This window comes from Microchirus variegatus (genome assembly GCF_963457635.1).
Source record: "Microchirus variegatus genome assembly, chromosome: 9".
Lineage (NCBI taxonomy): Eukaryota > Metazoa > Chordata > Actinopteri > Pleuronectiformes > Soleidae > Microchirus > Microchirus variegatus.
Window position 1 is genome coordinate 4,371,508 of NC_139810.1, and position 27,563 is coordinate 4,399,070.

Sequence of the window (27,563 nt, forward strand, 5' to 3'; positions counted from 1 at the left end):
TAAGAGAGAATGTTATTGCGTTAATATGACGCATACATGACATGACCAACATGATCAGTGTAAACTGTATGTTGGGTAATAAACGCTGTGCATGTATGTGTGTTGTGTGTGTGTGTGCACACACATGTGTGTGAATGGGTGTATTCACGCAGAGGTGTCTGTGGTTTGCAGCAGCACCTCCTCCTCCTCTTCTTTCTGTATGCGCACTATTGCGCAGTTTTGCTGCAGCCTGGATCCCGAAACACACACAGCTGCACGGTGCAACATCAGCGGCTATGTGCCCGCACCGTTAAACGCTAACTGTGTGTCGCTGTTACGAGATAAAGATAAAGTCGCGTCTTCAACAATTTAAGCAGGTGAGGCTTGTTTTTGTTTTGGTTTTAAAGTCTCACTTTACGTCCACAAATTCTCAATTCAGAGCCCAGTGTTAACCTTCAGGGCAGGAACATGGCTGCTAGCCACTTTAGCATGCTAGTTAGCAATACGCTACGGTACGCGTTTGTGTTGCTCACAGTTGTTTTCAGCGCTGCTGCTGCTGCCTCACAGTCCCAGATACATCCGTTTAGGGTGTACTTATTTAAACGAACGACATACGTCCGTCTTTGTCCACTTCGTAGGTCGCTTCACTGAAGTTTTATGAACATTAGCATCTTTCATTAGCGCTCAGTGGACACAGCAGAGTTTCACAGCTGCTGTGTAGCCTCGTTAACGTCCATTCACTTCCTCCAGCTTTCACTTTCACAGAAGAAGAACGAGTGTTTTAGCATTTCTAGATTCTACCACACATCACAGAGTCTATGATCGCGGTCTCTCGCACACTTAAAGGTCATAGTTGAGTGGAATTGAGCAGTTTTCACGTGACACCTGATATAAGTTTGACTTCGTTCTGGTAGAAGAAGATAAGCAGGTAACTTCTGCCTATTTTTCCACACATGAAATGGGTATTTTGATTATGCAATCGAAGGTTTGTAAAGACTCACTAAAGCTATGGTTCTCAAACTGTGGTACGTGTACCTCCAGTGCGACACAAGCTTCCTCTGGTGGTACTTGGGGAACGGTATGTTTTTGCGTTTCCTTTAGGAATAGAAGCAAACCAACCATCTCCAATCGTTCCATTTTCAAGTAACGGTGCGTACGGGTCACTCTCTCTGTTCTTATACAAAGCTTGATGTATTGTTGAGGAAAAACAGCCACAAACCGGGGAGAGAAAAATTAGATGTCCTCCATTGTTGTCTGTTGTGTTGCGTTTGTTGTCGGTGTCACACCGGGCCTGTCAAAGTAAAGGTACTGTTTTCAGTCAAAACAAGCCTGACCGAGGGCTTTACCGTTCCAAACCGTACCGAACAAGATAATAGTGCTGGGCACGTTAGCGCACATTAGCGCATGGCGCGTTTCCATGACGACTGACCGGAAAAAGACGCGTGATGTCATTTTTATGTGCCGCAGCACCGGAGTCCAAGCACCGTTTACCAGTTAGCTCCGTTAGCGCCATTCGCGCGCTTACAGGCGAACTGGAGCGGTCTATTTGTTATACGAAAAGGGCGGCGCTACAAATAACTAGCGTACCTGTGTACCGAGTATGCATGCGTCTGTTTTTGAAGTTTAGCGTTACTTTAGAGACTAATTTTAACAATTTAAACATGACGTCATTCGTGTCATGAAAAAGTGTCATGTGTTAATGTGCGTTAAACTTTGAAGGCATTAACGCTGTTAACGTGCCCAGCACTACAAATAACGAGATGATAATTAGAGTCACATTTCCCTTAATTTTTATCTAATTTCGCTATACCAGTGTCTGTGAGAGCTATCTCCATAGCTGACTTTGCTATTTACACCACTGTATTTTAACGTTGTTGTGATAAGGGCGTTACTTCAAGAGCTCAGTATTTTCTCAGGTGGTACTTGGTGTAAAAAAAGTTTGAGAACCACTGCATTTAGAGGGTCCATAGCAAGTAAAAAATCTAATAAAAATAAGAGATGGTCCGTTTCCACACACGTGTAATTGTGTTTTCCATATCCAAACTGCTGCGTTATCTACAAACACAGAGGAGCATGCAGTTTGGGTTTGCAAATGATCAAACTCACGTGATGCAGCGGAGAATAACTTTAAACACGAGTGGTTGATCAATGTAGCGTGTTTATGTCATCACAAAGGGAGTTTTACCCTTTAAACAAATGCAGAGAAACGGGCAGATCTTACCTGTGTGATGTAAACACATGACTCTACTGCTACAGTGAATGTTTATGTGAGTGATTTTCTTCACAGGTGAATTTGAAGTTATCCAAACCCTAACTGTTCCCTCTCTGTTTGGCTCTGACCAAGTGGGTATTGTTCTACAAATGGATAATGGAGACTGGGGCCATAGGGTAAGAAATGGACAGAAGTCAATCGGATTAATTTCAGGTGTTTCTGCTGATGTTAAATTCACTCTTAAATTCACTCGCTTTTTGAGAATTATGATTATTATTATGAGTATTTTTGTGTTGATATTAGTTCAGTAGCACATCGCAGCAAACTAGAGGAAGAGGTGTTGCAGTTGTATTAGACTGTATTTGTTGTAGCTAGGTGTACCTAATAAATTGTCAGCTAAAATGCAAATTGTTGTTTGGAACAATTGCTGAATGCAAATGACCTTTTAGAAGTGGTTTAAATCGCTGTCCTGATTATATGTCCTGAATGTGTTCCCACATTGAAGTCCTTGAATTTGAAAACATAACTTTCAAGGCCCTTGAAAGATTTTGAAAATAAATAGACACGAGGAATGAGGAAAGTGCTTGAATTTTGTGCAAGAAAGAAGTTATGTTGATATTTAGGTAAATGTCACCCCTGGTTTATTACAACGCCACTATGTAGACGAGGCCTACGCAGAATAACCATCGGGTCGTTATTACTAGATCTCTGTCTCACCAAAGAAAATTACAAAGACTGGTTTGCCCAAGATCCGATGCACAATCACTTGTCTGGATAAGAGGAGCATGCTACAAATCAATAAAAGTGGACGCCATGGGTTGTCGTCCCATCTTAAGCTGTGTCATCACATTCAGCCCATGAATTTGAGGGAATTGATCCTGGAAAGTCCTTGAATTTGATGTCAACCAAGGCCTTGTCGGTCCATTGCTTTACTTTGCTTGTGTTATGTGCTGCAAAAGTGTAGAAATGTTAAACTTTCCTAGTGTCGGCTGATTAAAACACATTTTGCAAATATAGCAACATGCGCTAACCACTAAAAATCATTTAAATATGTTTGCGCTTGACGAGAGCTTTCAGAGAAGATTGTTCTTGTTGTTATTTGTTGGACAAAGTGCAAAATTAGCAACTCGTGCTACATATTCAGCCATGACTCATGATGGCCACCAGGTGTCAGGCCCATTCTATGGAATTAGATTTGTGTCAATATTTTCAAGCAACACATATTGATTCGCAGACTTACAAGATTAAAAGAGTCGAATATACGAGAAAATAAAGTTGCAGATTAACGAGAGTGAGTGACAAATATACGAGAAAATAAAGTTGCAGATTTACGAGATTTAAAGTGACAAATATACGAGAAAATAAAGTCGCAGATTTACGAGATTAAAAGTGACAAATATACGAGAAAATAAAGTCGCAGATTTACGAAATTAAAAGTACATTTCCATTTTGATAAATATATGGACTTGCACCCGCGATTTCTTCTGCTAAACTGTATCTATTGACTGATCAGTTCAGTCCATTGAGTTGTCACTCCAAAACTCAGTAGCCAATCAGCAGACAGCTTCCTAAAGCCCACCCGCAAACAAAAAACATGCCGCAAAGAACATGTGTTTTCATACAATAAAATAATATATATTTGAATGATTAAATTCTTAAAAAAGTGTTGATTGCTTCGCGAAAGGTGTTGTTTGAAAATATGCCAAAAATCTAATTCCATACCATTTACCATCAAATGTTATAAGGATGTTCACGTGTGAGTGTGCTCTAATTTGACAAAAACCTGATTCTTGAACTTGTTCTTGGCTCCCTTCCTCTGTAGATGACTACTCCTGTTACTCTGAATGTGGGAGGCCACCTGTACACCACCAGTTTATCCACCCTGCAGCGTTACCCAGACTCCATGCTGGGCGCCATGTTCAGGGGAGATTTCCCCACAACTCGCGATTCCAAGGGGAATTATTTCATCGATCGCGACGGAACGCTTTTCCGGTACATCCTGAACTTCCTGCGGACCTCCGAGCTCACCCTGCCCGTGGATTTCACCGAGACGGACCTTCTGAGGAAGGAGGCGGACTTCTATCAGATCCAGCCGTTGATCCAGTGCCTTAACGACCCCAAGCCGCTGTACCCTCCCGACATCTTCGAGGAGGTCGTCGAGCTCTCCAGCACGCGGAAACTGTCCAAATACTCCAACCCGGTCGCTGTTATCATCACACAGTTGACTATAACCACGAAGGTCCACGCGCTGCTGGAAGGCATCTCCAACAACTTCACCAAGTGGAACAAACACATGATGGACACCAGAGACTGCCAGGTGTCCTTCACGTTCGGACCATGTGACTATCACCAGGAGGTGTCCTTACGGGTTCACCTCATGGACTACATCATGAAGCAAGGCTTCACCATCAGGAACACGCGTGTGCACCACATGAGCGAGCGCGCCAACGAGAACACGGTGGAGCATCACTGGACTTTCTGTAGACCAGCTCACAAAGTTGAAGACTGACGCCTGTCTTTTTTTTTTTTTAAATTCCACGAGTCATGCATCGCTAATATATATTTTTTAAATTTACAGTAGGGATGTCCATTTCACAATTTCGCGAGAACATAGCGTGTCTCGGTACTTTAATTTCCGAAAAACAGAAAATACAGAGCAATACAACGACTTTGTGTCACCTCGTTCACGTCATGTCAAAGTAGAGTTTTTTTCCTCAATTGACAGATTGAAAACTGTAGTTTTGTTTTCCGTAGAGCGGAGTGAACTAAGAACTACGTCATCCGTTGAGGAAGAACGTAGCATGCATGTAGAGTGGAGAATGAGAGACGGATTTTGAAATTGTGGACACTCACGATATTGCAATAATACAGAAGCATATTGCTGCCACACATACAAAAGAGGGGGATGCTCATTATTATATATAATGAGAAACTATCACTTTATAACGAGAAACTATCACGTTATTTTGAGAAGCTATTACGTTATAACGAGAAACTATAACGTTATTTCGCGATAGGATTGTTTTCTCGTTATAACGAGAAACTATCACCTTATTTCGAGAACTATTACGTTGTAATGAGAAACTATCACGTTATTTCGAGAAACTATCACGTTATTTCGAGAAACTATTACGTTATAAAGACAAACTATCACGTTATTTCGAGAAACTATTACGGTATAACGAGAAACTATCACGTTATCTCGAGATGAGATGTTTTCTTGTTATAACGTCAAAACATCTCATCTCGAAATAAAGTGATAGTTTCTCGTTATACCGTAATACAGAGCACCCCACTATTTTTGTATGTGTGGCAGCAATACGCCTCCGTACAATAATTATCGTACCGTGGACTTTTTCACCGCGGTGTTATCCTTTTTTGTCATATTGTTACGACGCTAATTTACAGCAATATGTTACAGTACACAAAACTAAAAGGTGAAGAAACAGTAAAAATGTAAGTTATTGTTTTATTCGCTCATTGTAAAATATTTTTTATAATCTGTGTCGCTTTCTTTATACAACGCATTATTGAGGTTACGAAACAAAGCCTTTGAATAAAGCTGTAAAAATTGTATTTCTTTTTAATTTAGGGAAATCATACTGTGCCTCATTGATGCAAGAAAGTGCGTACATCATTTTTAATGTCAACATTTTTAATTCAATGTGGTTCGAACGACTGCATTTTTTAAAAAACCCTGTCTGTAAATATGTGATGTGAACAGGTTTGTCGAAAAGAAAACGATAAAAGTTTTTTTACATAATAAAAATTATTATCTTTAGGCCAGTTTCTTAATGGAGAGTTTTACAGTAGGTTTTAAACGTAGTCTTTTAGCTTTTATTAAGGGTACGGTACAGTGTCTGACCACCTGTAGTTGTTGCATGTGTCTGTCTCGTGTACGTAAATGTATTTTCTGTGTGCGCTGTGCTGTGTGATGTCAAACTGGTACATTTCAAGTCTGTGATAGATGTGTTTGGTCGTTTGATTCAAAATAAATACATTTGTGTTCTGGTCAGTCAAGGTTTCATTGTGTTTTGTAAAGCCTGGTTGCACATTTATACTTTACATGTACAGTATTTCTTTTGGTCTGGCAACAAGTTTTATTGAACAAAACAGCCAAATTGCATGGCACAACAGGGAAAACCGTGGTGCAAATAGCACTAACCTGTTGAAATGTCACTTCTGTGAGGTAGTTTCACAGTCCTGTGTCAGACTAAGTAATGGTATAGCATCAGTGCTAAAAATGTTGGGGGCAATGCAGTGCTGTGTGCAACGGTATTATCATTTAACTTGTGATATAAAAGAAATGTATAAAAAAATACCTGCGAAAAACAGCTTTCATACACAATAAAATGCAAATGTTTCACTGCTTGTGGATCAAAGTTGTAAGAACAAAACAACTTGAGACCTTGAATGATGAAACAAAAATCTATCTAAAAATCAATGTAATCACACAACAAAGTAAATCCTGTTAAATCCTGGTGCTGCGTTCACAGACTGTCGGCAGAGTTGGAAAAACAATGCCCCTCGTTCCCTCGTGAAGGTAGTTACCGATGCGAACCACGCCAACCGTGGAGACAAACAAAGTGAAACCGCCGAAGTCACAAACGGTAGCACTTCGCTAATTAATTCGCTACATCACGGACAAAATGGCACTGACTTTGGATTTATATGCACATAACATTGTCAAATATGCCGTCGATCCGCAAACGATAGCACTTGAACGCAACATCGCGACTCTTCCTGGGTGCGTTTGTTTTGTTTTCCGCTGCTGAGACGCCAAAGGTTCGTCTCTGTTTTCTGGCTTGCACCGCCCATTTGCTTTATGCCACAGAACTAAACGAGCACGCCCGGCACGTCAGCCCCTCTCGTAACATTGGTAAAGGACAAGTTGGAGACCCACACTGTTAAGGTTAAACACATGTGTTTGTCGGTGTGTGTTAGCAAGAATGATTCGACGCAGTAAAAACATTAGCTATATCCTGAACCTTGTCCCGGGTAAACGTACACTCGGGACGTACAGGTTCCTTCCCGTCTTCTTTTGCATCGGGGGAGTCATGGAGTGGATCATGATCAACGTGAGGATCGGAAAAGAGACTTTCTGTGAGTAAACAACGACGGTGAAACGTTGAATTGTCCAGCTGTCGTGATGTTGTTGTTGTTAGCCTGTTAGCTTCAGCTAGTACCCGTCCACTGTCTCTTCTTCTTATCAGCTGGAGCCAAACTCACCTGACCTCACCTGTTTATTAATGTTTAAGTACACATATAGACGTTAAAGGTACACGCAGTTGCAGTAATACAGTGTGTGTACTGCTGCTGTGTACATTACAGTACATTGAGTCTACTGCCATGGGCGGATCAATCTCTGGGGCAAACACTTATTCCTGGGCACCTAATGACCCCCCCACCCATAGCCTTGTATGTATTTATATGTCCACACCACACTGGCCTCGTTAGGGAGAAGCCACAAAAGTTTTGTATCATAGCAGCCTTTAATCCTAATGGAACTGCCATTGTTTTAGCTCTAAGTGCTATTTGTTTGGGAAAATCTTAAAACGCCGCCCTTGAGTATGTTATTAGTGATGTCGTTATTGTGAAATTGAAACATCAATAACAAGGAAATGCTTAAATCCAGGGTTTTCAACCACCAAATAAGGTCTGATACTGCAAACACATTTAGTGCTAGTTGCAGCTTTAGTGCAAGTTGAATTCTGAGTTCCATTAAAAACCAGACGTTTGCAGCTAGAATAGTCGTTTACCACATTAACAATGTATAGAGTGTATTCCTGATTTATTTAATGTTATATTCATTGAAAAAAAAAAAAAACCTTCAAAAAATAAGGACATTTCTAAGTGACCCCAAACTTTTGAACGGTAGTGTATATCGTGTATATAAACAAAACTCACCATTTGTACCCATAACTCAGAAATTCTGAGGTTCCTGGGTAAGGAATGCGTCCTGAACTCAGATTTCCAACTCATGGGATTCCAAGATGGCTACCCCCAAACACTGCTACTTTTACTGTGTCAATGGCACTTCTGTTGTATTTATTTCACAGTAAATAGTGACGATTGACAAACGTTGCTACAATCGGTACGTTTACATGCACAGTTTAATCGAGCTAAGGCCGTAGTCTGACTAAGACGAGCTCGATTTCAGTCGGACTAATGGGTTACGAAAAACCGAAATGTGACTTTTAACGTGGCTGTAAACGCACTCGACTGTTTGTGTGTGCAAAATACCACGCAGAGCATTGTTATCGCAGAGCGAACAATGGCTAGCCTGAGACGCGATATATGGACAGAAGTATTCGGACACTTGTAATTTTTCAGAATAATATGTGCAATACTTTTTTGTCACATTTTGGATTTTTTTTTTTCAAATTTTGGACGACATTCGATTCTATGAACACACACACACACACACTCACACACACGCACACACACCTCGTCTCTTCTGCCATTTCCACCATCTGTTCCAGTGCAGAGAAATGTACAAGTTTGAGTGATGGTTCAGTCGTTTTAGATTTCTTCACATCATCCTTTATTCGATGATGTGATGTGCCAGCTTTTCCACCTCCTCAACCATAAAAAACCTTCATGGGAAATTTCACGATTTTTCATTCAGGTTTGAAATTGATTTATCAGTCCATCTGTTTATCTCGTTCTCCATTTTTCCTCAAAGTACTTAAAACTGTTATGTGTCCGAATGACTTTTTTTTATGACAATGAAATATTCATATAGTCTTGAATTGAAGAGGTGATATACAGTACATATAATACTCATATTCTTAAACTTTGAATTAATAAATCATTACATGGGGAAAACTGCTTTGTCCCCGAGTCCAAAATGAGAACTTAAATAACTTAAAACAGTAAGGAATTTTGACATTTGAACTAGATGATACTTAACAAATGACATTCTAATATTACATTGCAGTTAATTGTTGAACATGTTATCAGGTGTCATACCTGTACAGAGTAGATATACAACTGTTCCACTCACAGGACTCTAAAGACTGTGTTTTTCTGCTCTCATTGAAGCCATATTCCATTTTTCCAGATGTGCTCAAACGTGCCACTTCTGAAGAAACCAAGGATCGAAGCCCAAAACAGCAACCCTGCACATTTTTATCCAGTTGTACTCTGAGAATATTTTCCTCCTCTCTCCATGTTCTGCGCGTCGTTGATTGTTTATAAAAGTCCTCAGTTTTTGATGCGTGACATTGAAAACAACACATGGCTTAAATAATGACAGCCTGCTCAGTTTCAGAGTGCTGCTACAAAGCGTTTTCGTGGATTTTGTCAGATGACGAAAAGCACCGGTGACAGGTGAACATTCCACTAACGGTGGCTTCGCGCCATTAAATGTCAAGTAAGCTTGGAACTTAGCGACAAACATGAGGGGGTTTTAATTACACTGGTTCTGCTCCTGTTTAAACAAACCCAAACTGTTGCTGTGGAAAAACGGCTCTGTTGTACAAAATGGCTCAAGAAATGCTAGAAAAGCACTCGGAGAGCACAGACGTACACCAAGGCAGCTCAGCCCCCCACAAAATAGCGATAAAAATAGTGATGGTGTCTACGGATCACTTGTTCCTGGTCATATGTGGACATTTGCTGAAGATTTCATCCAAATCCGTCCGCGACTTTTGGAGTTATGTTGCTAACAGACAGACCGACAAACAAACAAACACCTGGCGGAGGTCAATATGTTTTTTTCTTTTGGTTGCACCATCTTTCATATGTTCTAATTAAGGACGGTATATTAAAAAATCAGACAGAGTTGCCTATTTTTAAAAAAGAAAATTGAAGTATTGTGAATAGCCACCAGGGGGCGACTGCACTGGTTGCAAAAAGAGCTAATTTTCATCAGTGAATTTTTATGATATTGGAATTCTCACAAGCAGTGCTGCCCCCAGTGCTTCCTGTAGTGCACTGCATTTACAAATGAACATTTATGCGTTTTTTGATAACAATTAAAATGTATGTGTCAAATACAGCTGGACAATTGATCAAAATTACAATAGAATTGCAATATAGCTTACTTGCAAGTTGCCCAATGTTTATTCAAAATCCCAAATGCATACAAAAATACAATTTTTAAATTGAATTTTGTCCTGACCTTCACATCATATTCTACGGACAGAAGAAAACATCTTTGTTTCGCACGGATTTTTACACACGGTAGTCATTTTAAATGTACTATTCCAAAAAGAATTAGAACAATTATATTTAAAAAAAAATTCCTCTATCAAGTTTGACCAGCCATTTTTGTTTCTCCAAAATGGCTGACTTCTGGGTGGGCGGAGCTAATTGAAGTTCATTGGACATTTGTTTGGAATCATGAGAGCAACAAGTGTACCAAGTTTGGTTAAAAGTAGTTTGGAACAAGTATGTGCGACTTAGACGCGATAGAAAATATCTGAAATGTAGCATTTAATGCAATTCCGGCCACACGTCAAAAATTCCTCAAGAAACTTCGGAGTAGGCCTGACAAACTTACCAAATTTCATCCCGATTTGACGACTTTTTTCTGACCATGACCTGACTTCTGGGGGCGCTATAGAGCCCTGCGGCTACGAGCGGGTTTGTGCCCTTTTCCAATATTGCATTTTTCACAATTTTCACCACATTTGTGCTCGGGCCCTAATTATGATGTTAAATGTGCTTGGACGAGTTTGTTCAAATGCGTAGACAACCCATTTTTGTTTTTCCAAAATAGCTGACTTCTGGGTGGGCGGAGCTAATGGAAGTACATTGGAAATTTGTTTGGAATCATGAGAGCAACAAGTGTACCAAGTTTGGTTAAAATCGAAACAACTATGTGCGACTTAGAAAAATAGAAACTTCGGAGTAAGCCCGCCACACTCAACAAATTTTGACGACTTTTTTCTGACCATGACCTGACCTCAGGGGGCGCCATAGAGCCCTGGGGTTCGTGCCCTATTCCACTATCGCATTTTTCACTGACTTGACCTCCGTGCCAAATTTCAAGAGTTTTAAGCACGATAACGTCCTCAAAAACGAGCGCAACATCGGAGAAAAATAATAATCTCAACAGGATCAATAGGCTCTTCGCACGTTTGATTTCGGGCCCTAATTATGATGATATGATCATTTGATACTAAGCATATTTATGCACGTGTCAGCAGTTTTTCTTTCAACCCCAAACCAAAATGATGTCTCTTTAGTCACTGTCTGTGTTATCTGCCTCTCATCTGATCTGGGCGTATCATTTTTCCGCCTCTTTCCCCAGATGACGTGTACCGGAGGAAGAAGTCCGAGCGGGAGTACCAGCACAGGATAGCAGATGGACCCGTGGTCGTTCCGGACGAGCCTGCAGCCAAGTGAACAGCTGTCCAATTCGATGTGGACGCCACACGTTTCCACAAAGAAGGACAAATCACAGACTCTGGCCTCATAATCTAAAGAGCATGTCGCTGGTTCAACAACAACAACAACAACATTATCACAGGAGAACTCTCTTCCAACATGCAGGTTTTTATTGTTTATATGGCCTTTGGTTTAAAAACTCAGCAGCTATAATATGACTTTGTGTGAGATGGAAACAAAGGTCGCGTCAAAAACGCCTCATATGTTCTCAATAACCTTTGCTTTGACGGCAAGTCCAATATGTTTTTTAAAAAAATGCCAAGTAAAACCAGTCTCAGCTGTATTTGTTACTCATGGAAATACATAAAGAGCCTTTGTATTCGTCTACATCTTGACGGTGTTTTTGTACAACATTTGTCTCGCAGATAAAACAAACGGGAAACAATAAAACGACATAAAAAAAAAAAAAAACACACAAGCGCCGCCTCTTAAAGGTCCAGTGTGTAAGAATTAGTGACAGATAATGGACTCCTTTGCTCACCCCTCCTTTTGCATCGGGGAACTACGGTGGCCTTCACGTACTAGAAAAGTTCTGTTTACGTTAAAGCTTTCAAAAAGTGGACTAGATGTAGACTAGCCATTTTTGTTTTTCCAAAATGGCTGACTTCTGAGTGGGCGGAGCTAATCAAAGTACATTGGAAATTTGTTAGGAATCATGAGAGCAACAAGTGTACCAAGTTTGGTTAAAATCCAAACAACTATGTGCGACTTAGACACAATAAATTTTAACTTTTAATGAAATTTTGGCCAATTTATCTCGTTTCAAAAATTCCCCAGAAATTCCTCCAGAAACTTTGGAGTAAGCCTGGCAAACTCACCAAATTTCGTCCTGATCTGACAATTTTTTCTGACCATGACCTGACTTCTGGGGGCGCTATAGAGCCCTGGGGCTACAAATGGGTTCCCTAATTATGATGATGTGATCATTTGATAACAAGCATATTTATGCTCGTGTCACTGGCTCGCTCAAACGTGCTAGGACCAGTTTGTTCAAATGTGTAGACTAGCCATTTTTTGTTTTTCCAAAATAGCTTATTTCTGGGTGGGCGGAGCTAATGGAAGTACATTGGAAATGTGTTTTGGAATCATGAGAGCAACAAGTGTACCAAGTTTGGTTAAAGTCGGTACAAGTATGTACCAGTTCGACTGTAGGCGCGCTAACCGGCGCTAAAGGAGCTAACGCCGCTAATGGAGCTAACTGCAAAACGGTGCTTGGAATCCGGCGCCATGGCACGTAAACATGACGTCACACGCGTCTTTTTGTGGTCAGTCGTGATGGAAACCTGTCGTGCGTTAACATTAACATGCATTAGCGTTAACATTGTTAACATACCCAGCACTATTAAAAAGGTTATTCGGTACTTCCTGTTTGACAAAGTGATGTTGCATGTGATATATTCTTCATTTCTGCCTCCTAAATGTTACACACTGGATCTTTTTATGTTTTTATTTTCCATCTCGGCCTCACTGTGTTGAACTGTACTGTTAGATTTAAATATATAAAAGATAAGTTGAAAACTAAATGGTATTTTTTTCCCTCTTTTTTTTGCACCCTTTAGTTAACACAGAACATCCAGCCCTAGGTTTTTACGAACGTCAGTCTAAAGGATGCCGTCGTGATCTCTCAGTTGTACCATCCCACAGGAAGCGTCTGCAGACAGACGAAGCTGTTGGGGTGCTGCGACAGCTTCACCGGGTTCCCGTCCATTCTCACCTGGTCCATGTTGCTGCGGATGTAGTAGCTGTTGTTGCCTTTGCAGAACGTCTCGTCTGTTATTGTGGAGATCTTGTTGTTCTGCAGGAGGATCGGGTCAAGGACACAAAATTGGATTGGTCACATTAACTGCTGCTGGCTCCCTGCGCGGGCAGTAAAAAAAAATCGTCTAATGGCTTCCACAGAGCGTCTCTGCCGGGACACCGGTGATTTACAGTTGAACTTACGTGCAGGTGCGCGACGTGCAGAGACTCTGGAAGGTACGGCACCGCCGTCAGCTCGTTGTTTCCCAGGTAAAGATAAGCCAGTGCGGTGAGTTTCTGCGACGACATAAAAGGGCCCACTGTCCTCAAACACACATCGGCAGCGCAGGATTCAGCAAAGTAAAAAAAAGAAAAAAAAAAGAAAATCACTTACTTTGAAAGCGTTTGCCTTCACACCCTGCGTTTTAAGCCTGTTGAAGTTGGCGTTGAACGTGACCAGGCCGTTGGGAAGCATCGGGAGTTTGGTCAGTCTGTTATCGGCGAGCGTCAGCTCCTCCAGATTAGGAAGTTTGGAAAAGGCGCCGTCGTCGATCTCGGTGATGAGATTCCCGGTCAGGTCGATTCTCCTTAACGTGGCTGAAGAAGAGGAAAAGAGGCAGAGTTTTATTTATTGGGAACACTTTGGAATAAGTACGCACTTTTAGCATTAGTTAAGGAGTTAGTTAGGATTATGGCCACTCAGGGGAAAATACTTTTAAGTCAGTATTCTGAGTTAACGTCAGAATTCTGAGTTGGAGATTTGAGTTTTAAAGTCAGAATTCTGAGAATAAAGTCATAATTCTGAATGTGAGTTTTAAAGTCAGAATTCTGAGAATAAAGTCAGAATTTTGAGTTAGAATTTTGAGTTTTAAAGTCAGAATTCTGAATTCTGAGCTTTAAAGTCAGAATTCTGAGAATAAAGTCAGAATTCTGAATTCTGAGAATAAAGTCTGAATTCTAAATTCTGAGAATAAAGTCTAAATTCTGAGAATAAAGTCAGAATTCTAAATTCTGAGAATAAAGTCTGAATTCTGAGAATAAAGCTTGAATTCTGAATTCTGAGAATAAAGTCAGAATTCTAAATTCTGAGCATAAAGTCAGAATTCTCACTTTAAACTCAAATATTATTTTCCTGTTTCCGGTCAGTTAAGCATGAATAAATATTGACTTCATCATTTATAACTCATGAATACTCATTAGTATTAGTATAAATGTTATACTCGTCCCATCAGCTGAGATCAAATAGCTGCTGTACTGTACTCGAGCAGCCAATCAGTATCCACCTCCATCAAACGTTTATTTATTAACGCTTAACTAATGCTCAGTCGTGTATTATAAAGTGTTATAAACGTTTTTGTTTAACATGTGGTCGACTTTTATTTATTTACCCATATCTGCAAAGTCTTTATTGCGTATTCTTGTGATTTTGTTGAAGCGAGCGTAGAGGTACGCCGTTTCCTTGGGCAGCGCTGGAACTGATGACATTTCAGGGGAAACCTCCTCACAGTAGACGGATCCAGTCAGGCAGACGCACAGCAGACATGTGGGCAACTCTGTGGAAAACAAATCACTCTTCATTTGACTTTTTTTTTTTTTTTTTTTTTTCAGCCACTCGCGGTACTTTCTGAATCGATTGGTCACGGCAGTGTGACTGGAGACACTTGATCTGGGCCCTGTGTTCTTACATAATCCGGAATTCTGACTTCAAAACCCAGAATTCTGAGTTTAAAAGTCATAATTCTGAGTTTAAAAGTCATAATTCTGGGAATAATGCCAGTCAATTCTGAGTTTAAAGTCAGAATTCTCCATTTTAAAGTCAGAATTCTCTATTTTAAAGTCAGAATTCTAAATTTTAAAGTCAGAATTCTGAGTTTAAAGTCAGAATTCTCCGTTTTAAAGTCAGAATAAGTTGGAATTCTGGGTTTAAAGTCAGAATTCTGAGAATAGTCAGAATAAGTCAGAGTTCTCAGTTTAAAAGTCAGAATTCTCAGTTTAAAAGTCAGAATAAGTCAGAATTCTCAGTTTAAAGTTAGAATTCTGAGAATAAAGTCAGAATTCTCAGTTTAAAAGTCAAAATGATTAGTTTAAAGTCAGAATTCTCAGTTTTAAAGTCAGAATAAGTCAGAATTCTGGGGTTTAAAGTCAGAATTCTGAGAATAAAGTCAGAATTCTCAGTTTAAAAGTCAGAATTCTCAGTTTAAAAGTCAGAATTCTCAGTTTAAAAGTCAGAATAAGTCAGAATTGTGAGTTTTAAAGTCAGAATTGTGAGTTTTAAAGTCAGAATTGTGAGTTTTAAAGTCAGAAGTGTGAGTTTTAAAGTCATAATTCAGTGTAGTGTAAGTACATTCACAAAAATGTGGAAGGATGCCCTGACGACTGTTGCATAATCTGCTCTGTTGAAAACTATCAAGTATCTTTCAAAGAAAACCTTACCGACGTTTGCTGGAGACGCCGGGTCAGAGTCTGTGTCTCGTTGGAAGCCGTCGTCCGCCTGGTTTACGACTTCTCTCTGCAAAGAACAACACGAACATCTCATCCTCATCAAAGACTGTTCTATGGTGAATAACCGTATCGTGAATAATTACCTTGTGCTTTCTTGCCTCCGTGTATTCGACCTTGGCTGCAGAGCAGAGCGTCCACAGGAGCACCACACATGTGCAAATGAAAGCCCTTAATTGTATCATGGTGTGTTGGAGAAAGAGGGAGACGTCTGCGAGACTGGGATCTGAGTTAAAAGTGAGCAGGGGAAATTTTTCCGTCCAGTTTTTATTCAGCTGCCAGTTTACTGCTGAGGAACAGACTTTAACTCAATACATGCTGTCCTCCTCTCAGGCTCATCACCACTCTCTCGTATCATCAGTTATTATTGTTGTTATTAACAAACACTTCAGTGTGTATTTACACATGGAGGAGAACGTGTGGAACGCGTGTGGTTTTAAATATTGATTTTAATAAGTGAATTTAAGGAATGTTGCTCTCAACATTCTTTTTTTTTTTTTTTTTTTTTTACTTTGACCCATAAAAGAATGTTTTACTGGAAAAACAGAGTGGTCTCAGGTTCCTGTAACTGATGGCGAACAATTGACTTATTCATTAAATGAGCTGCTGCCAAAGCAAGCACTGAACTACACTGGAGAAAGAAAACTATTTTGAATTAGCCCGAAAACCTCACAACACGCTTGCTAGTTCTGAGTTCATTTTCAAGAATACAGAATTCAGAGTTTGAAAGTCACAATTCAGAGTTTTGAATTCAGAGTTTGAAAGTCACAATTCAGAGTTTTGAATTCAGAGTTTGAAAGTCACAATTCAGAGTTTTGAATTCAGAGTTTTGAAGTCACAATTCAGAGTTTTGAATTCAGAGTTTGAAAGTCACAATTCAGAGTTTTGAATTCAGAGTTTGAAAGTCAGTTTTAAAGTAAGAATTCAGAGTTTTAAAGTCAGAATTCAGAGTTTTCACAACACATTTTGTTAGTCGAGTTTATTTTCAAGAATACAGAATTCAGAGTTTTAAAGTCAGAATTCAGAGTTTGGAATTCAGAGTTTTAAAGTCAGAATTCAGAGTTTTGACAACACGTTTGTTAGTCTTGAGTTTATTTTCAAGAATACAGAATTCAGAGTTTTAAAGTCAGAATTTTGAGTTTTACATTAGAATTCTGAGTTTTAAAGTAAGAATTCACAGTTTTAAAGTCAGAATTCAGAGTTTTAAAGTCAGAATTTTGAGTTTTAAGTCAGAAGTCTGAGTTTTAAAGTCAGAATTCAGAGTTTTAAAGTCAGAGTTTTAAAGTCAGAATTCAGAAGTCTGAGTTTTAAAGTCAGAATTCAGAGTTTTCACAACACGTTTGTTAGTCTTGAGTTTATTTTCAAGAATACAGAATTCAGAGTTTTAAGTTAAAATTTTGAGTTGTAAGTCAGAATTCAGAGTTTTAAAGTTTTCACAACACATTTGTTAGTCGAGTTTATTTTCAAGAATACAGAATTCAGAGTTTTAAAGTCAGAATTCAGAGTTTGGAATTAAGAGTTTTAAAGTCAGAATTCTGAGTTTTCACAACACGTTTGTTAGTCTTGAGTTTATTTTCAAGAATACAGAATTCAGAGTTTTAAAGTCAGAATTTTGAGTTTTATGTTAGAATTCTAAGTTTTAAAGTCAGAATTCACAGTTTTAAAGTCAGAATTTTGAGTTTTAAGTCAGAAGTCTGAGTTTTAAAGTCAGAATTCACAGTTTTAAAGTCAGAATTCAGAGTTTTAAAGTCAGAATTTCTAATTTTAAGTCAGAAGTCTGAGTTTTAAAGTAAGAATTCAGAGGTTTAAAGTCAGAATTCAGAGTTTTAAGTCAGCATTTTCAGTTTTAAGTCAGAAGTCTGAGTTTTAAAGTCAGAATTCAGAGGTTTAAATTCAGAATTCTGATTCTGGACTGATGGCGAACAATTTACTTATTAATTAAATGAGCTGCTGCCAAAGCAGGCGTTGAACTCACTTTACATAACTTCATAACACATTTGTTATTTTTGAGATTATTTTCAAGAATACAGTATTCTGAGTTTTCAAGTCAGAATTTTGAGTTTTAAGTCAGAATTCAGAGTTTTAAAGTCAGAATTCAGAGGTTTAAAGTCAGAATTCTGATTCTGAACTAATGGCGAACAATTGACTTATTCATTAAATGAGCAATCGTTGAACTCACGTTTACATAACTTCATAACACATTTGTTATTTCTTATTTCTGAGTTTACTTTCAAGAATACACGTGACATGTCGAGCATTTTTCCACTTTCACAGCTGAAGAGAAAGTTTATTTAAACAGAACCTCTTTCACCATATGAAGCCGCTCTGTTAGTTCAATTAGCACAAGTGCCCCCCTCCCCCTCCCCCCCCCACCCTTCAATTGGACGTGAATCAACATCTTACTTGGAAAACACATTAGCTCCACCACCGCAGACCATTACGGTTATTTTGCATCCAAATAAGAAGCAGTGAATCTCTACTCAGCCGTTTCAATGTGCTGCTGAAGTGATGAATCATGTGGGTTTTGTTGATTGATTATAAAAAGATTGAGTAGCAAAGTTCTTGAGTGCTTTAAGTCCTGTTTGGAGCAAAAGTGCCTCTTTTTTTTCTCGCTTGTCACCGATGTAAGGCTGCTTGAGTTTATCTGTTTTTATCTCATTATACGTGATGCCTTCAAGGCCCTACATTGGTAAATAATGTAGTTAATCTGCCGTTTTATCCAGATTACCTGCAATTACCAGAAAATGATTTAAAGTCACTTGTTTGATGTGAAAAGCACAATATAATATGAATTCAGACCATTACCAACTCTTCTTCTTCTGATTATATTTGGTAGTAACGAGTAACAAAGATAGTTGTATATGTATATGTGTATATATATATGTAGGAAAATGGGTTCTTCTCCAACCTCCAAGAACAAAATGATGACTGTGGTTTACAATCCCAAAAAACTCTGTGATGCACTTTAGTGACATGATGTGGAGCACTCACGTTAACTGTTTCCAGATCTGTTCGTATACAAAGACACTGTGTCCTTGTCCTTGTGCAAAACAAAAGCTACAAACGTTGACCTTTTGACCTTGCCATATATGAAGTCAACACACAATCGGCCCAGTCTGATTGTCCCAGTTATTTGCTGTATATTGACCAGTGTTTTGATAATGTTGAAGCAGAGTAACAGGATTTTCAGATTGCTGTATACAGGCACGGACGAGGGACTCGTTTGTGACAGAGGTACAAGCATAGAGGCCAGAACGATGAACCCTTTTCATATGAAAATCACTATTTTGAAATGATACAATTCTATAGTATGCAGCATTTCTGACCCACGGTTTACACTGTACTCTCTGCTGCGTCAGTTATGATCAATGATATCCTCAATTCAACCCTGTTTTACTCTTTATTACAACACGGATGTCCAATTTAAGATTGACTTAAAAAATAACAAAGCAAATCACAATCGTATGTGTATGCATGTATATGTACATATATATTTATATGTAGGGCATATATGTGCACATATATGTATGTATATATGTACATGTATGTGTATACATATGTATGTATGTGCACATATGTATGTATGTGTGCATGTATATATGTACGTATATATTTATATAGGTATGCATATGTGTGCACATATATGTATGTGTATATAGGTACATGTATGTGTATACATATGTATGTATGTGTACATATGTATGTATGTGTGCATGTATATATGTATCTATATATTTATATATGTGTGCACATATATGTATGTGTATATATGTACATATATGTGTACATATATACACATACATATGTACACATATATGTATGTATGCGTGTAAATATGTGAATATGTATGTGTATATTATATATGTATGTTTACATATGTGTATATTATATATGTATGTACATACATGTGTATATATGTTTGTATGTGTGTATATATGTACGTATATATGCACATGTATGTATGTATGCGTGTAAATGTGTGAATATGTATGTGTATATTATATATGTATGTTTACATATGTCTATATTGTATATGTATGTATATACATGTGTATATATGTATGTATGCGTGTATATGTACGTATATATGTACATAATACATAATATGTACATAATATGATATGTATGTATGCGTATATTATATATGTATATACATATGTATGTGTATGTAGGACCATATTATATATGTATGTATATACAGTGCCTTGTGAAAGTATCCGGCCCCCTTGAACTTTTCAACCTTTTGCCACATTTGAGGCTTCAAACATAAAGTTATAAAATTGAAATTTTTTGTCAAGAATCAACAACAAGTGGGACACAATCGTGAATTGGAACCAAATTCATTGGATAATTTATACTTTTTTAACAAATAAAAAACTGAAAAGTGGGGCGTGCAATATTATTCGGCCCCTTTACTTTCAGTGCAGCAAACTCACTCCAGAAGTTCAGTAAGGATCTCTGAATGATCCAATGTTGTCCTAAATGACTGATGATGATAAATAGAATCCACCTGTGTGTAATCAGGTCTCTGTATAAATGCAGCTGCTCTGTGATAGTCTCAGGATTCTGTTTAAAGCGCAGAGAGCCTCATGAAGACCAAGGAACACACCAGGCAGGTCAGAGATACTGTTGTGGAGAAGTTTAAAGCTGGATTTGGATACAAAAAGATTTCCCAAGCTTTAAACATTGCAAGGAGCACTGTGCAAGCAATCATATTTAGAAGGAAGGAGTATCAGACCACTGCAAATCTACCAAGACCCGGCCGTCCCTCCAAACTTTCATCTCGAACAAGGAGAAGACTGATCAGAGATGCAGCCAAGAGGCCCATGATCACTCTGGATGAACTGCAGAGATCTACAGCTGAGGTGGGAGAGTCTGTCCATAGGACAACAATCAGTCGTACACTGCACAAATCTGGCCTTTATGGAAGAGTGGCAAGAAGGAAGCCATTTCTCAAAGAAATCCATAAAAAGTCTCGTTTAATGTTTGCCACAAGCCACCTGGGAGACACACCAAACATGTGGAAGAAGCTGCTCTGGTCAGATGAAACCAAAATTGAACTTTTTGGCCACAATGCAAAACGATATGTTTGGCGTAAAAGCAACACAGCTCATCACCCTGAACACACCATCCCCACTGTCAAACATGGTGGCGGCAGCATCATGGTTTGGGCCTGCTTTTCTTCAGCAGGGACAGGGAAGATGGTTAAAATTGATGGGAAGATGGATGGAGCCAAATACAGGACCATTCTGGAAGAAAACCTGTTGGAGTCTGCAAAAGACCTGAGACTTGGACGGAGATTTATCTTCCAACAGGACAATGATCCTAAACATAAAGCCAAATCTACAATGGAATGGTTCACAAATAAACATATCCAGGTGTTAGAATGGCCCAGTCAAAGTCCAGACCTGAATCCAATCGAGAATCTGTGGAAAGAGCTGAAGACTGCTGTTCACAAACGCTCTCCATCCAACCTCACTGAGCTCGAGCTGTTTTGCAAGGAAGAATGGGCAAGAATTCCAGTCTCTCGATGTGCAAAACTGATAGAGACATATCCCAAGCGACTTGCAGCTGTAATTGCAGCAAAAGGTGGCGCTACAAAGTATTAACGCAAGGGGGACAAATAATATTGCACGCCCCATTTTTCAGTTTTTTATTTGTTAAAAAAGTTTAAATTATCCAATGAATTTGGTTCCACTTCACGATTGTGTCCCACTTGTTGTTGATTCTTGACAAAAAATTTCAATTTTATATCTTTATGTTTGAAGCCTCAAATGTGGCAAAAGTTTGAAAAGTTCAAAGGGGCCGGATACTTTCACAAGGCACTGTATGTACGTATATACGTATATACATATATATATAAATACATGTGTATATATATTTTTTTTTTTTTAATTGAAGAATACATGAAGAAATTGCCGTTTGAGATACGCAAATTAAATGAAAATGCTAGCGTACACCATTTCCTCTTCTGTGCTGCTGCAGTGCAGAGACTGATAGATACCATTGTGAACATGGTAGTTTACATTACGTGTCCTTAAAAAAAAAATCCCCGTTAAAATAAATATAGCACATAACAACGATAACGATAACGGCGTTTCTTTTGCTCAAAGCTGTTATTTAGCGTGTGAATAGTTCCTGCGTTAGGTGAGGCAGATGTGTGCGGTGAGAGAAGAGGAAACAGAAGTGCCAGTGTAACGGAAGTGGTACTGCCCTGAGCGATACGCTGACCTAACGGAGGACGGAGGCTCAATCGTCCAGAGAGAGAGCGATAAAAGCAGGACTAAAAGTCACCCATATTGTGAGTATGGTCGCCCCGCGGTCACGAAAAGCGCGTTATAACACCAGATACTCCATTCGTGTTTGAATTTCGAAACGCCCGTTGCACCGTGTCCGCTGGGATCCCGTTGAGAAGCTATCATGTTCGCGGAGCAGGCTAACTAGTGAAAGGCTAGCTAGCTGGCTAGCGAGCGAGCTAGGTATCCGACGGTAGGATTCCATGACACTTTGTTCTGTCGGGCTCGGCAGGCTGGGTGGGCCGCGACACAGCTGCTATAAATGAACTAAATGCAAAATGCACACTCCAAAATATAATATTCCCTTTCTTGTGGGTATCATAGGATCGACTAACGTAGCAGGCCTGTACCCCAAACGTGCGTTTTTACGCTGAAAGGCCGCCGTAGCTCTTCGCTGGCCTATGTTAGAACCGTTATGTAGCGATAACCATACATAAGACGACAGTAGCTACATAGCCTGTAGCCGCTTCGCTGTGCGCTATTGTGTGAACAACGGGACAATTTTGCCTCTAAAACATGATCTCATCCAGTTTGGTTGCTGACGTGTAAATGAGGCAAAGCCAGCCACCGCTTATATCCGTCGTTATTCGGTGAACGAATGCTCACATCGGCGAGAGAAATGTCACCCTAGCATCGGGGGAGGGCATTACAAACCGACCCGGGAAGGCTTCGTCTGTTGCCGCAAAGGGTCGGTTGAATGAACGGTGGAAGAGCCAGTAGTCAACGTTGGACGAATAAATCTAAAACGTGTAAGACGAATCAAATGGACTCTTATTCAAATCAAATTTATAATGAAACGGAAAGGATTGGCGGACATTATCTTGCTAGCAGCTAGCATTAGCAAGTGATGCGAATGGTTGACCCACTTGCCTGTGGGCCCAGTTCGCTGTGTTTCACTCCCTCAAGGGATGGGACGATATGAACATTTCGCGTTTATTTCGGGCAAAATAATTGCACAATTGAGTGATGCGTCTGCGGCGATTCTTGAAAATGTGCAATTAAAATGATCATAATATCGATTTGTCTTCCATTGTGGTTTGACGTACAGTTTGTATCGCGAGCAGGCGAGATGCACGGTTTTTGGGGGAAATATCTAAACTCGTGTTAAATATCATCATGATGAAATGTATAAAGACCAAGAATACTAAGTTATATTTTTTGTTGTTGTGGTTTATACGTACAATTAATGCAATGTGTCTGTAACAGGCTATATCAAATGATTGAAGTGATTGAAAGTGTGTTGGCAAATCAAGTAAATACATATGAATTGCTCCAGTTTACATTGCAGTAAATATGTTATAACATTCTTAAGCAGTACATCCCTTATTGAATCTCGTGGTTTTGCACAAAGTAATATTACATTTTCTATAAGAGATCAGATCAGACATAAATACATTAGGGCTGGAACAATTACCTGATTAATCGATTACCAAATTAAACAGTTTTCTGAATTTTCAGCGGCTTGAATGTCAATATTTTCCTTTTGGTTTGAGGACAAAAGACATTTGTAAACATTATTTACAAAATGTTATGACATTTCATGGACCAAACAGTATTCAAATAATCAACACAAATGAATCAAAAAATATGTGGTAAAACATTGTGAATGACCCATCGCTGTCTTTTTGAATATTCACAAAATCTTCCAATATTCTATTTTCCCCTCCCTCAGTCTAGAAAATGGACAAGAATGACCTGGTACAGAAGGCCAAGCTTGCTGAGCAGGCCGAACGCTACGATGACATGGCCGCGGCCATGAAGTTGGTGACCGAGCAAAGTGGAGATCTGTCAAACGAGGATCGCAACCTTCTCTCGGTGGCCTACAAGAATGTGGTCGGGGCACGCCGCTCATCCTGGCGCGTCATCTCCAGCATTGAGCAGAAGGCCGAAGGCAATGACAAAAAAACGCAGATGGCACGCGAATACCGGGAGAAGATTGAAACCGAGCTGCAGGAAATCTGCAATGATGTGCTTGTAAGGGTTTCCTTTATAACCAGAAATTTTAACACTGTCGATGGCGGTGCTTTTGTACTACTTTACGAAAATCATTAACGAAACGACCGTTTTCAGAACCTACTGGACAACTATCTCATCGCCAATGCACTCGCTCCCGAGAGCAAGGTGTTCTACCTGAAAATGAAAGGCGACTATTATAGATACCTGTCTGAGGTTGCATCTGGAGACACAAAGAAGGGTAAGCGAACACATCTTCTTTGTCATTGTCGCTGTTGTCGTTTATTTGGAATTGTTAACACTCTCAAATTTCTTCTGTTAACCTTTTGCCTCATGTAGATACGGTGGATAATTCCCAGAAGGCCTACCAGGAAGCGTTTGAAATTAGCAAGGGGGAGATGCAGCCAACACACCCTATAAGGCTTGGTCTGGCCCTCAACTTCTCAGTCTTCTACTATGAAATCCTCAACAACCCGGACAAGGCCTGCAGCTTGGCTAAGACGGTATGACCTGAATTTTTTTCTGAGTTTACCGTATTAAGCGATTGAAAGAGCACACTCGGCTTTATTTAGCTGCTCGACAATGCACATATTTTATAACAAACGCCGACATGTGAATTTCAGGCATTCGACGAAGCCATCGCTGAACTTGACACTTTGAATGAGGATTCCTACAAAGACAGCACCCTGATCATGCAACTACTAAGGGACAACCTGACTGTGAGTTTCAAACCTGTAGTTCCTTTTTTTTTTTTTGACGTGTGATGTTTTTTTCACTGCCATTCGTAACGCTGCGTTGTGTTTTTCTGTCCCCAGCTGTGGACATCAGAAAACCAGGCAGATGAGCCAGAGACCGGAGACGGGGAGAACTAATGGAATTGCACTGTTGATCCACCCACACTTTTATCTTAAACACAGACAGCTTATATACATCCCCCTCCACTCCATCAGCCCCTCCCACTTCTGTATGACAAGCAGCCTGAATTGCTCCTGACAAAGTAGTTTAATCCTCTCGGTCCGCTGCGAGGTGACAGGGTAAATTTCAGTTGTTAGCAGATTCAGTCACTTTGTGGAAACATGCCGTATTGATTAGTGAGTCCACGTTGCTGTTGTGTTTGTCGGCTTAGTGCGTCAGCCTGTGTATAGTGTGACTGAGTGTGAGAGGACGTGAACGTTTGTGCGTATGGTCTTGGGGGGGTGGGAAGGGGTGTTGTGAATTTTAAACGTCCTTCCAAATTCCTTTGTTGTGCATTTTTCCCCCATCCCATTATTATTATTTTCTTTTGTTACTTTTCTTATTTGTGATTCCTCATGATATTTACAGGTTTTATTGTATTGGTAATTGAACTGGCAGTTGATTTCCACCAAACACTGTGATGGTAGGCGTCCATTTGCTTCACAACCCCAAAAAAAACAAAAAAAAACGTTTTTTACGTTTGAATTTCCAAGACACGCGTACAATCCCGTATTCAGCTAACTGCAATTCTGCTGTGTGCTCATACAGAAAGGAGGCAGGCTGTATTGTGACACTGACATCTTGGTGTATTGCTTCTTGATCACATTCACAAAATTCCCAGTTTGAAAGTTCCAAGGGTCATGTTAGATTTGTTCAGGCAAGACATTCCATATTATTAGGCTTCTAAAAAAAGAAAAGAAGAAAAAAAGCAGTGCTCCTTTTGTGTTTTTTATTATTTTTTAAACTAATTATTGATTGTCGTTGTAGTTTTACTTACTGTTCAGGTGCTGCTTGATTTTAATACAATGACAGTTGTGTGCATTAATGTGGTTCCATGTATTTTGCAAGACTGACTATCATCTGTATGTAAAACCTAAAGAACCCTTTTTATTGATGTTAATTGAAAATGTCTCACCACACTGTATCAATCCTGCTTGCAAAATATTCCTCTTAAAGCGGTTGTTTTATCCCAAAAAAAGGAAAGAAAAAAAAAAGAAGTTGTGCCTGGCTTTCTCTTCCAGCCTCGGTTCTCATTAGGTGGCAGCATCCGCTTGTTGCTTTTAGAAATGTCAAAAAGAAAATTAGTTAGCCTAGACAAACTGAAAACTGGTAAATGTTGACCTCATCCTTTTTTTATTTTTAACCCAGGTGCATGACTCTGCTGTGTGTACGGTTGCCGGTGTGAACGATCACCTCAAAAATCAGGTTTCACATTTTGAAGGTGCAGTTTTGGGAAAGAAGCTCAGTGTCACAATACCATGTATCACCACTACATTCCACGTATTGTAGTTGAAGGCACCATTCCACATTATAGCTGACAGTCTCTTTACAATGCTCCAAATGATTTGAAAGGATCTTCTGTTTAAAAAAGAAAAATAATAAAAAAAAAGTCATGTCAGTTTATTATTATGCTTGATGAAAACGCAGTTAGTGAATGTGGAACGAAGCCTGTCTGTATATCAGGTATCTACTTGCTTTGTTTTTACTGACAAGTCTTATGGCTAAAAAATTTGCTTCTGTAACAGTCTATTACCCAGTGCACACACGTGGTTGTGAAAAATTTAGATTAGTACTGAAAAGCAATGAAGAAGTGGAGATAAACAATGGTTGGTGTTATTCTAGCTTTGTGTTTATGTATCTTTAAAAACCATTCTAGTTTCACTCTACATGTAAGAAATAGGAAAGTGTCAAAGACCAGTGAAATAAAGTTTCGTTTAAGGTAATGGGGAAAGTTGTAGCTGCATTTTTCTTTTGTCTTAAACAAGTATTTTCATTCGTAAATATCGCTTAAAAGAACAACAGTTTTATTGACGTTAAAGAAATGGCCTAATACATACTAGTTAGCCGTGGTTTTCTTGAGAACTAGATTCCGTCGCGGAGTGCTACGTCAACCACTCTGCCCCGTCGCGGCAGTTAATTGAAATGACTGCGCGGACTGGCGGCGCAGGTGTTCCACGGTCGTAATTAGAGGGAAACCTACGTCCACGCGGAAACAGTACACGTTCTCTCAGCGTTAAACTCCAAACGTCGACGCCTCGGATATTTAAAAACCGTAAGTAACGTCGAATAAGTTTTACCGTCACACTTGGTGAAGTTTTAACCGCTTCTCTTGGAGCAAATATTAACCGTGTTGATTGAGATTGAACCGAGTTGGGCTAGCTCTCATTGGTGTTCCCTCCCCCCTCTCAACAAGCTAACTGATGTGTTAAAATTGTTTAATTAGCCCTCATTAGATTAGTTATAAATCTTTATTGTTTAAGTCACGTGTGGCTTTACATTTCGCTATTGTAGCGTGCATAAGTTAGCAGGATGTTTGATATTCGCTGGATATTCGTTTTCGAAAGACATTTTCTCAATCAACAAATAGACATTTTCTCATTCTGATTGCTGTTGTAATTACAAATGATAGACAGATACTAACTACAGGTGAAGTTTTGTTGATATGTGCCATAATGGTGAAACAGTATGAAATTATATATTTAACAACAACATTTCACCTGTAGTAAGTAGCTGCCTACCATTGGCAACTACTACAG

General features: G+C 39.3%; 4 protein-coding genes across 4 annotated transcripts; 3 read left to right on the forward strand and 1 right to left on the reverse strand.

Moving 5' to 3' along the window:
• Window positions 1–2,273: 2,273 nt before the first annotated feature.
• kctd6b (potassium channel tetramerization domain containing 6b) lies at window positions 2,274–4,940 on the forward strand. Its single transcript, XM_083894619.1, has 2 exons — window positions 2,274–2,367; window positions 4,014–4,940. Exons 1-2 carry the CDS (start codon window positions 2,341–2,343, stop codon window positions 4,698–4,700), a joined length of 714 nt encoding a protein of 237 aa, XP_083750745.1. The 5' UTR covers window positions 2,274–2,340; the 3' UTR covers window positions 4,701–4,940.
• Window positions 4,941–7,095: 2,155 nt separating this feature from the next.
• On the forward strand, window positions 7,096–11,591 carry uqcc5 (ubiquinol-cytochrome c reductase complex assembly factor 5). The gene is made up of 2 exons (XM_083894463.1): window positions 7,096–7,294; window positions 11,451–11,591. The coding sequence occupies exons 1-2, from the start codon at window positions 7,141–7,143 to the stop codon at window positions 11,543–11,545; spliced, it is 249 nt and encodes an 82-aa protein (XP_083750589.1). The 5' UTR covers window positions 7,096–7,140; the 3' UTR covers window positions 11,546–11,591.
• A 1,617-nt stretch (window positions 11,592–13,208) lies between these two features.
• On the reverse strand, window positions 13,209–16,071 carry ognb (osteoglycin, paralog b). The gene is made up of 6 exons (XM_083894462.1): window positions 15,910–16,071; window positions 15,758–15,833; window positions 14,713–14,877; window positions 13,719–13,921; window positions 13,529–13,621; window positions 13,209–13,382 (listed from the first exon to the last, which is right to left on the reverse strand). The coding sequence occupies exons 1-6, from the start codon at window positions 16,006–16,008 to the stop codon at window positions 13,212–13,214; spliced, it is 807 nt and encodes a 268-aa protein (XP_083750588.1). The 5' UTR covers window positions 16,009–16,071; the 3' UTR covers window positions 13,209–13,211.
• A 5,976-nt stretch (window positions 16,072–22,047) lies between these two features.
• LOC310931911 (14-3-3 protein beta/alpha-1) lies at window positions 22,048–26,718 on the forward strand. Its single transcript, XM_083895155.1, has 6 exons — window positions 22,048–22,124; window positions 23,792–24,093; window positions 24,190–24,313; window positions 24,412–24,575; window positions 24,696–24,791; window positions 24,888–26,718. Exons 2-6 carry the CDS (start codon window positions 23,800–23,802, stop codon window positions 24,942–24,944), a joined length of 735 nt encoding a protein of 244 aa, XP_083751281.1. The 5' UTR covers window positions 22,048–22,124; window positions 23,792–23,799; the 3' UTR covers window positions 24,945–26,718.
• Window positions 26,719–27,563: the final 845 nt, after the last annotated feature.

Excerpts from the sequence above, each read along its gene's own strand:
- kctd6b (XM_083894619.1), top strand. The coding sequence starts at position 2,341 with ATGGATAATGGAGACTGGGGCCATAGG. Across the intron at positions 2,368-4,013 it reads ATGGAGACTGGGGCCATAGG|ATGACTACTCCTGTTACTCT; the intron begins GTAAGAAATGGA and ends CTTCCTCTGTAG.
- uqcc5 (XM_083894463.1), top strand. The coding sequence starts at position 7,141 with ATGATTCGACGCAGTAAAAACATTAGCTATATCCTGAACCTTGTCCCG. Across the intron at positions 7,295-11,450 it reads GATCGGAAAAGAGACTTTCT|ATGACGTGTACCGGAGGAAG; the intron begins GTGAGTAAACAA and ends CTCTTTCCCCAG.
- ognb (XM_083894462.1), bottom strand. The coding sequence starts at position 16,008 with ATGATACAATTAAGGGCTTTCATTTGCACATGTGTGGTGCTCCTGTGG. Across the intron at positions 15,834-15,909 it reads CGGAGGCAAGAAAGCACAAG|AGAGAAGTCGTAAACCAGGC; the intron begins GTAATTATTCAC and ends TGTTCTTTGCAG. Across the intron at positions 14,878-15,757 it reads GGCGTCTCCAGCAAACGTCG|AGTTGCCCACATGTCTGCTG; the intron begins GTAAGGTTTTCT and ends TGTTTTCCACAG.
- LOC310931911 (XM_083895155.1), top strand. The coding sequence starts at position 23,800 with ATGGACAAGAATGACCTGGTACAGAAGGCCAAGCTTGCTGAGCAGGCC. Across the intron at positions 24,094-24,189 it reads AAATCTGCAATGATGTGCTT|AACCTACTGGACAACTATCT; the intron begins GTAAGGGTTTCC and ends GACCGTTTTCAG. Across the intron at positions 24,792-24,887 it reads TACTAAGGGACAACCTGACT|CTGTGGACATCAGAAAACCA; the intron begins GTGAGTTTCAAA and ends TTCTGTCCCCAG.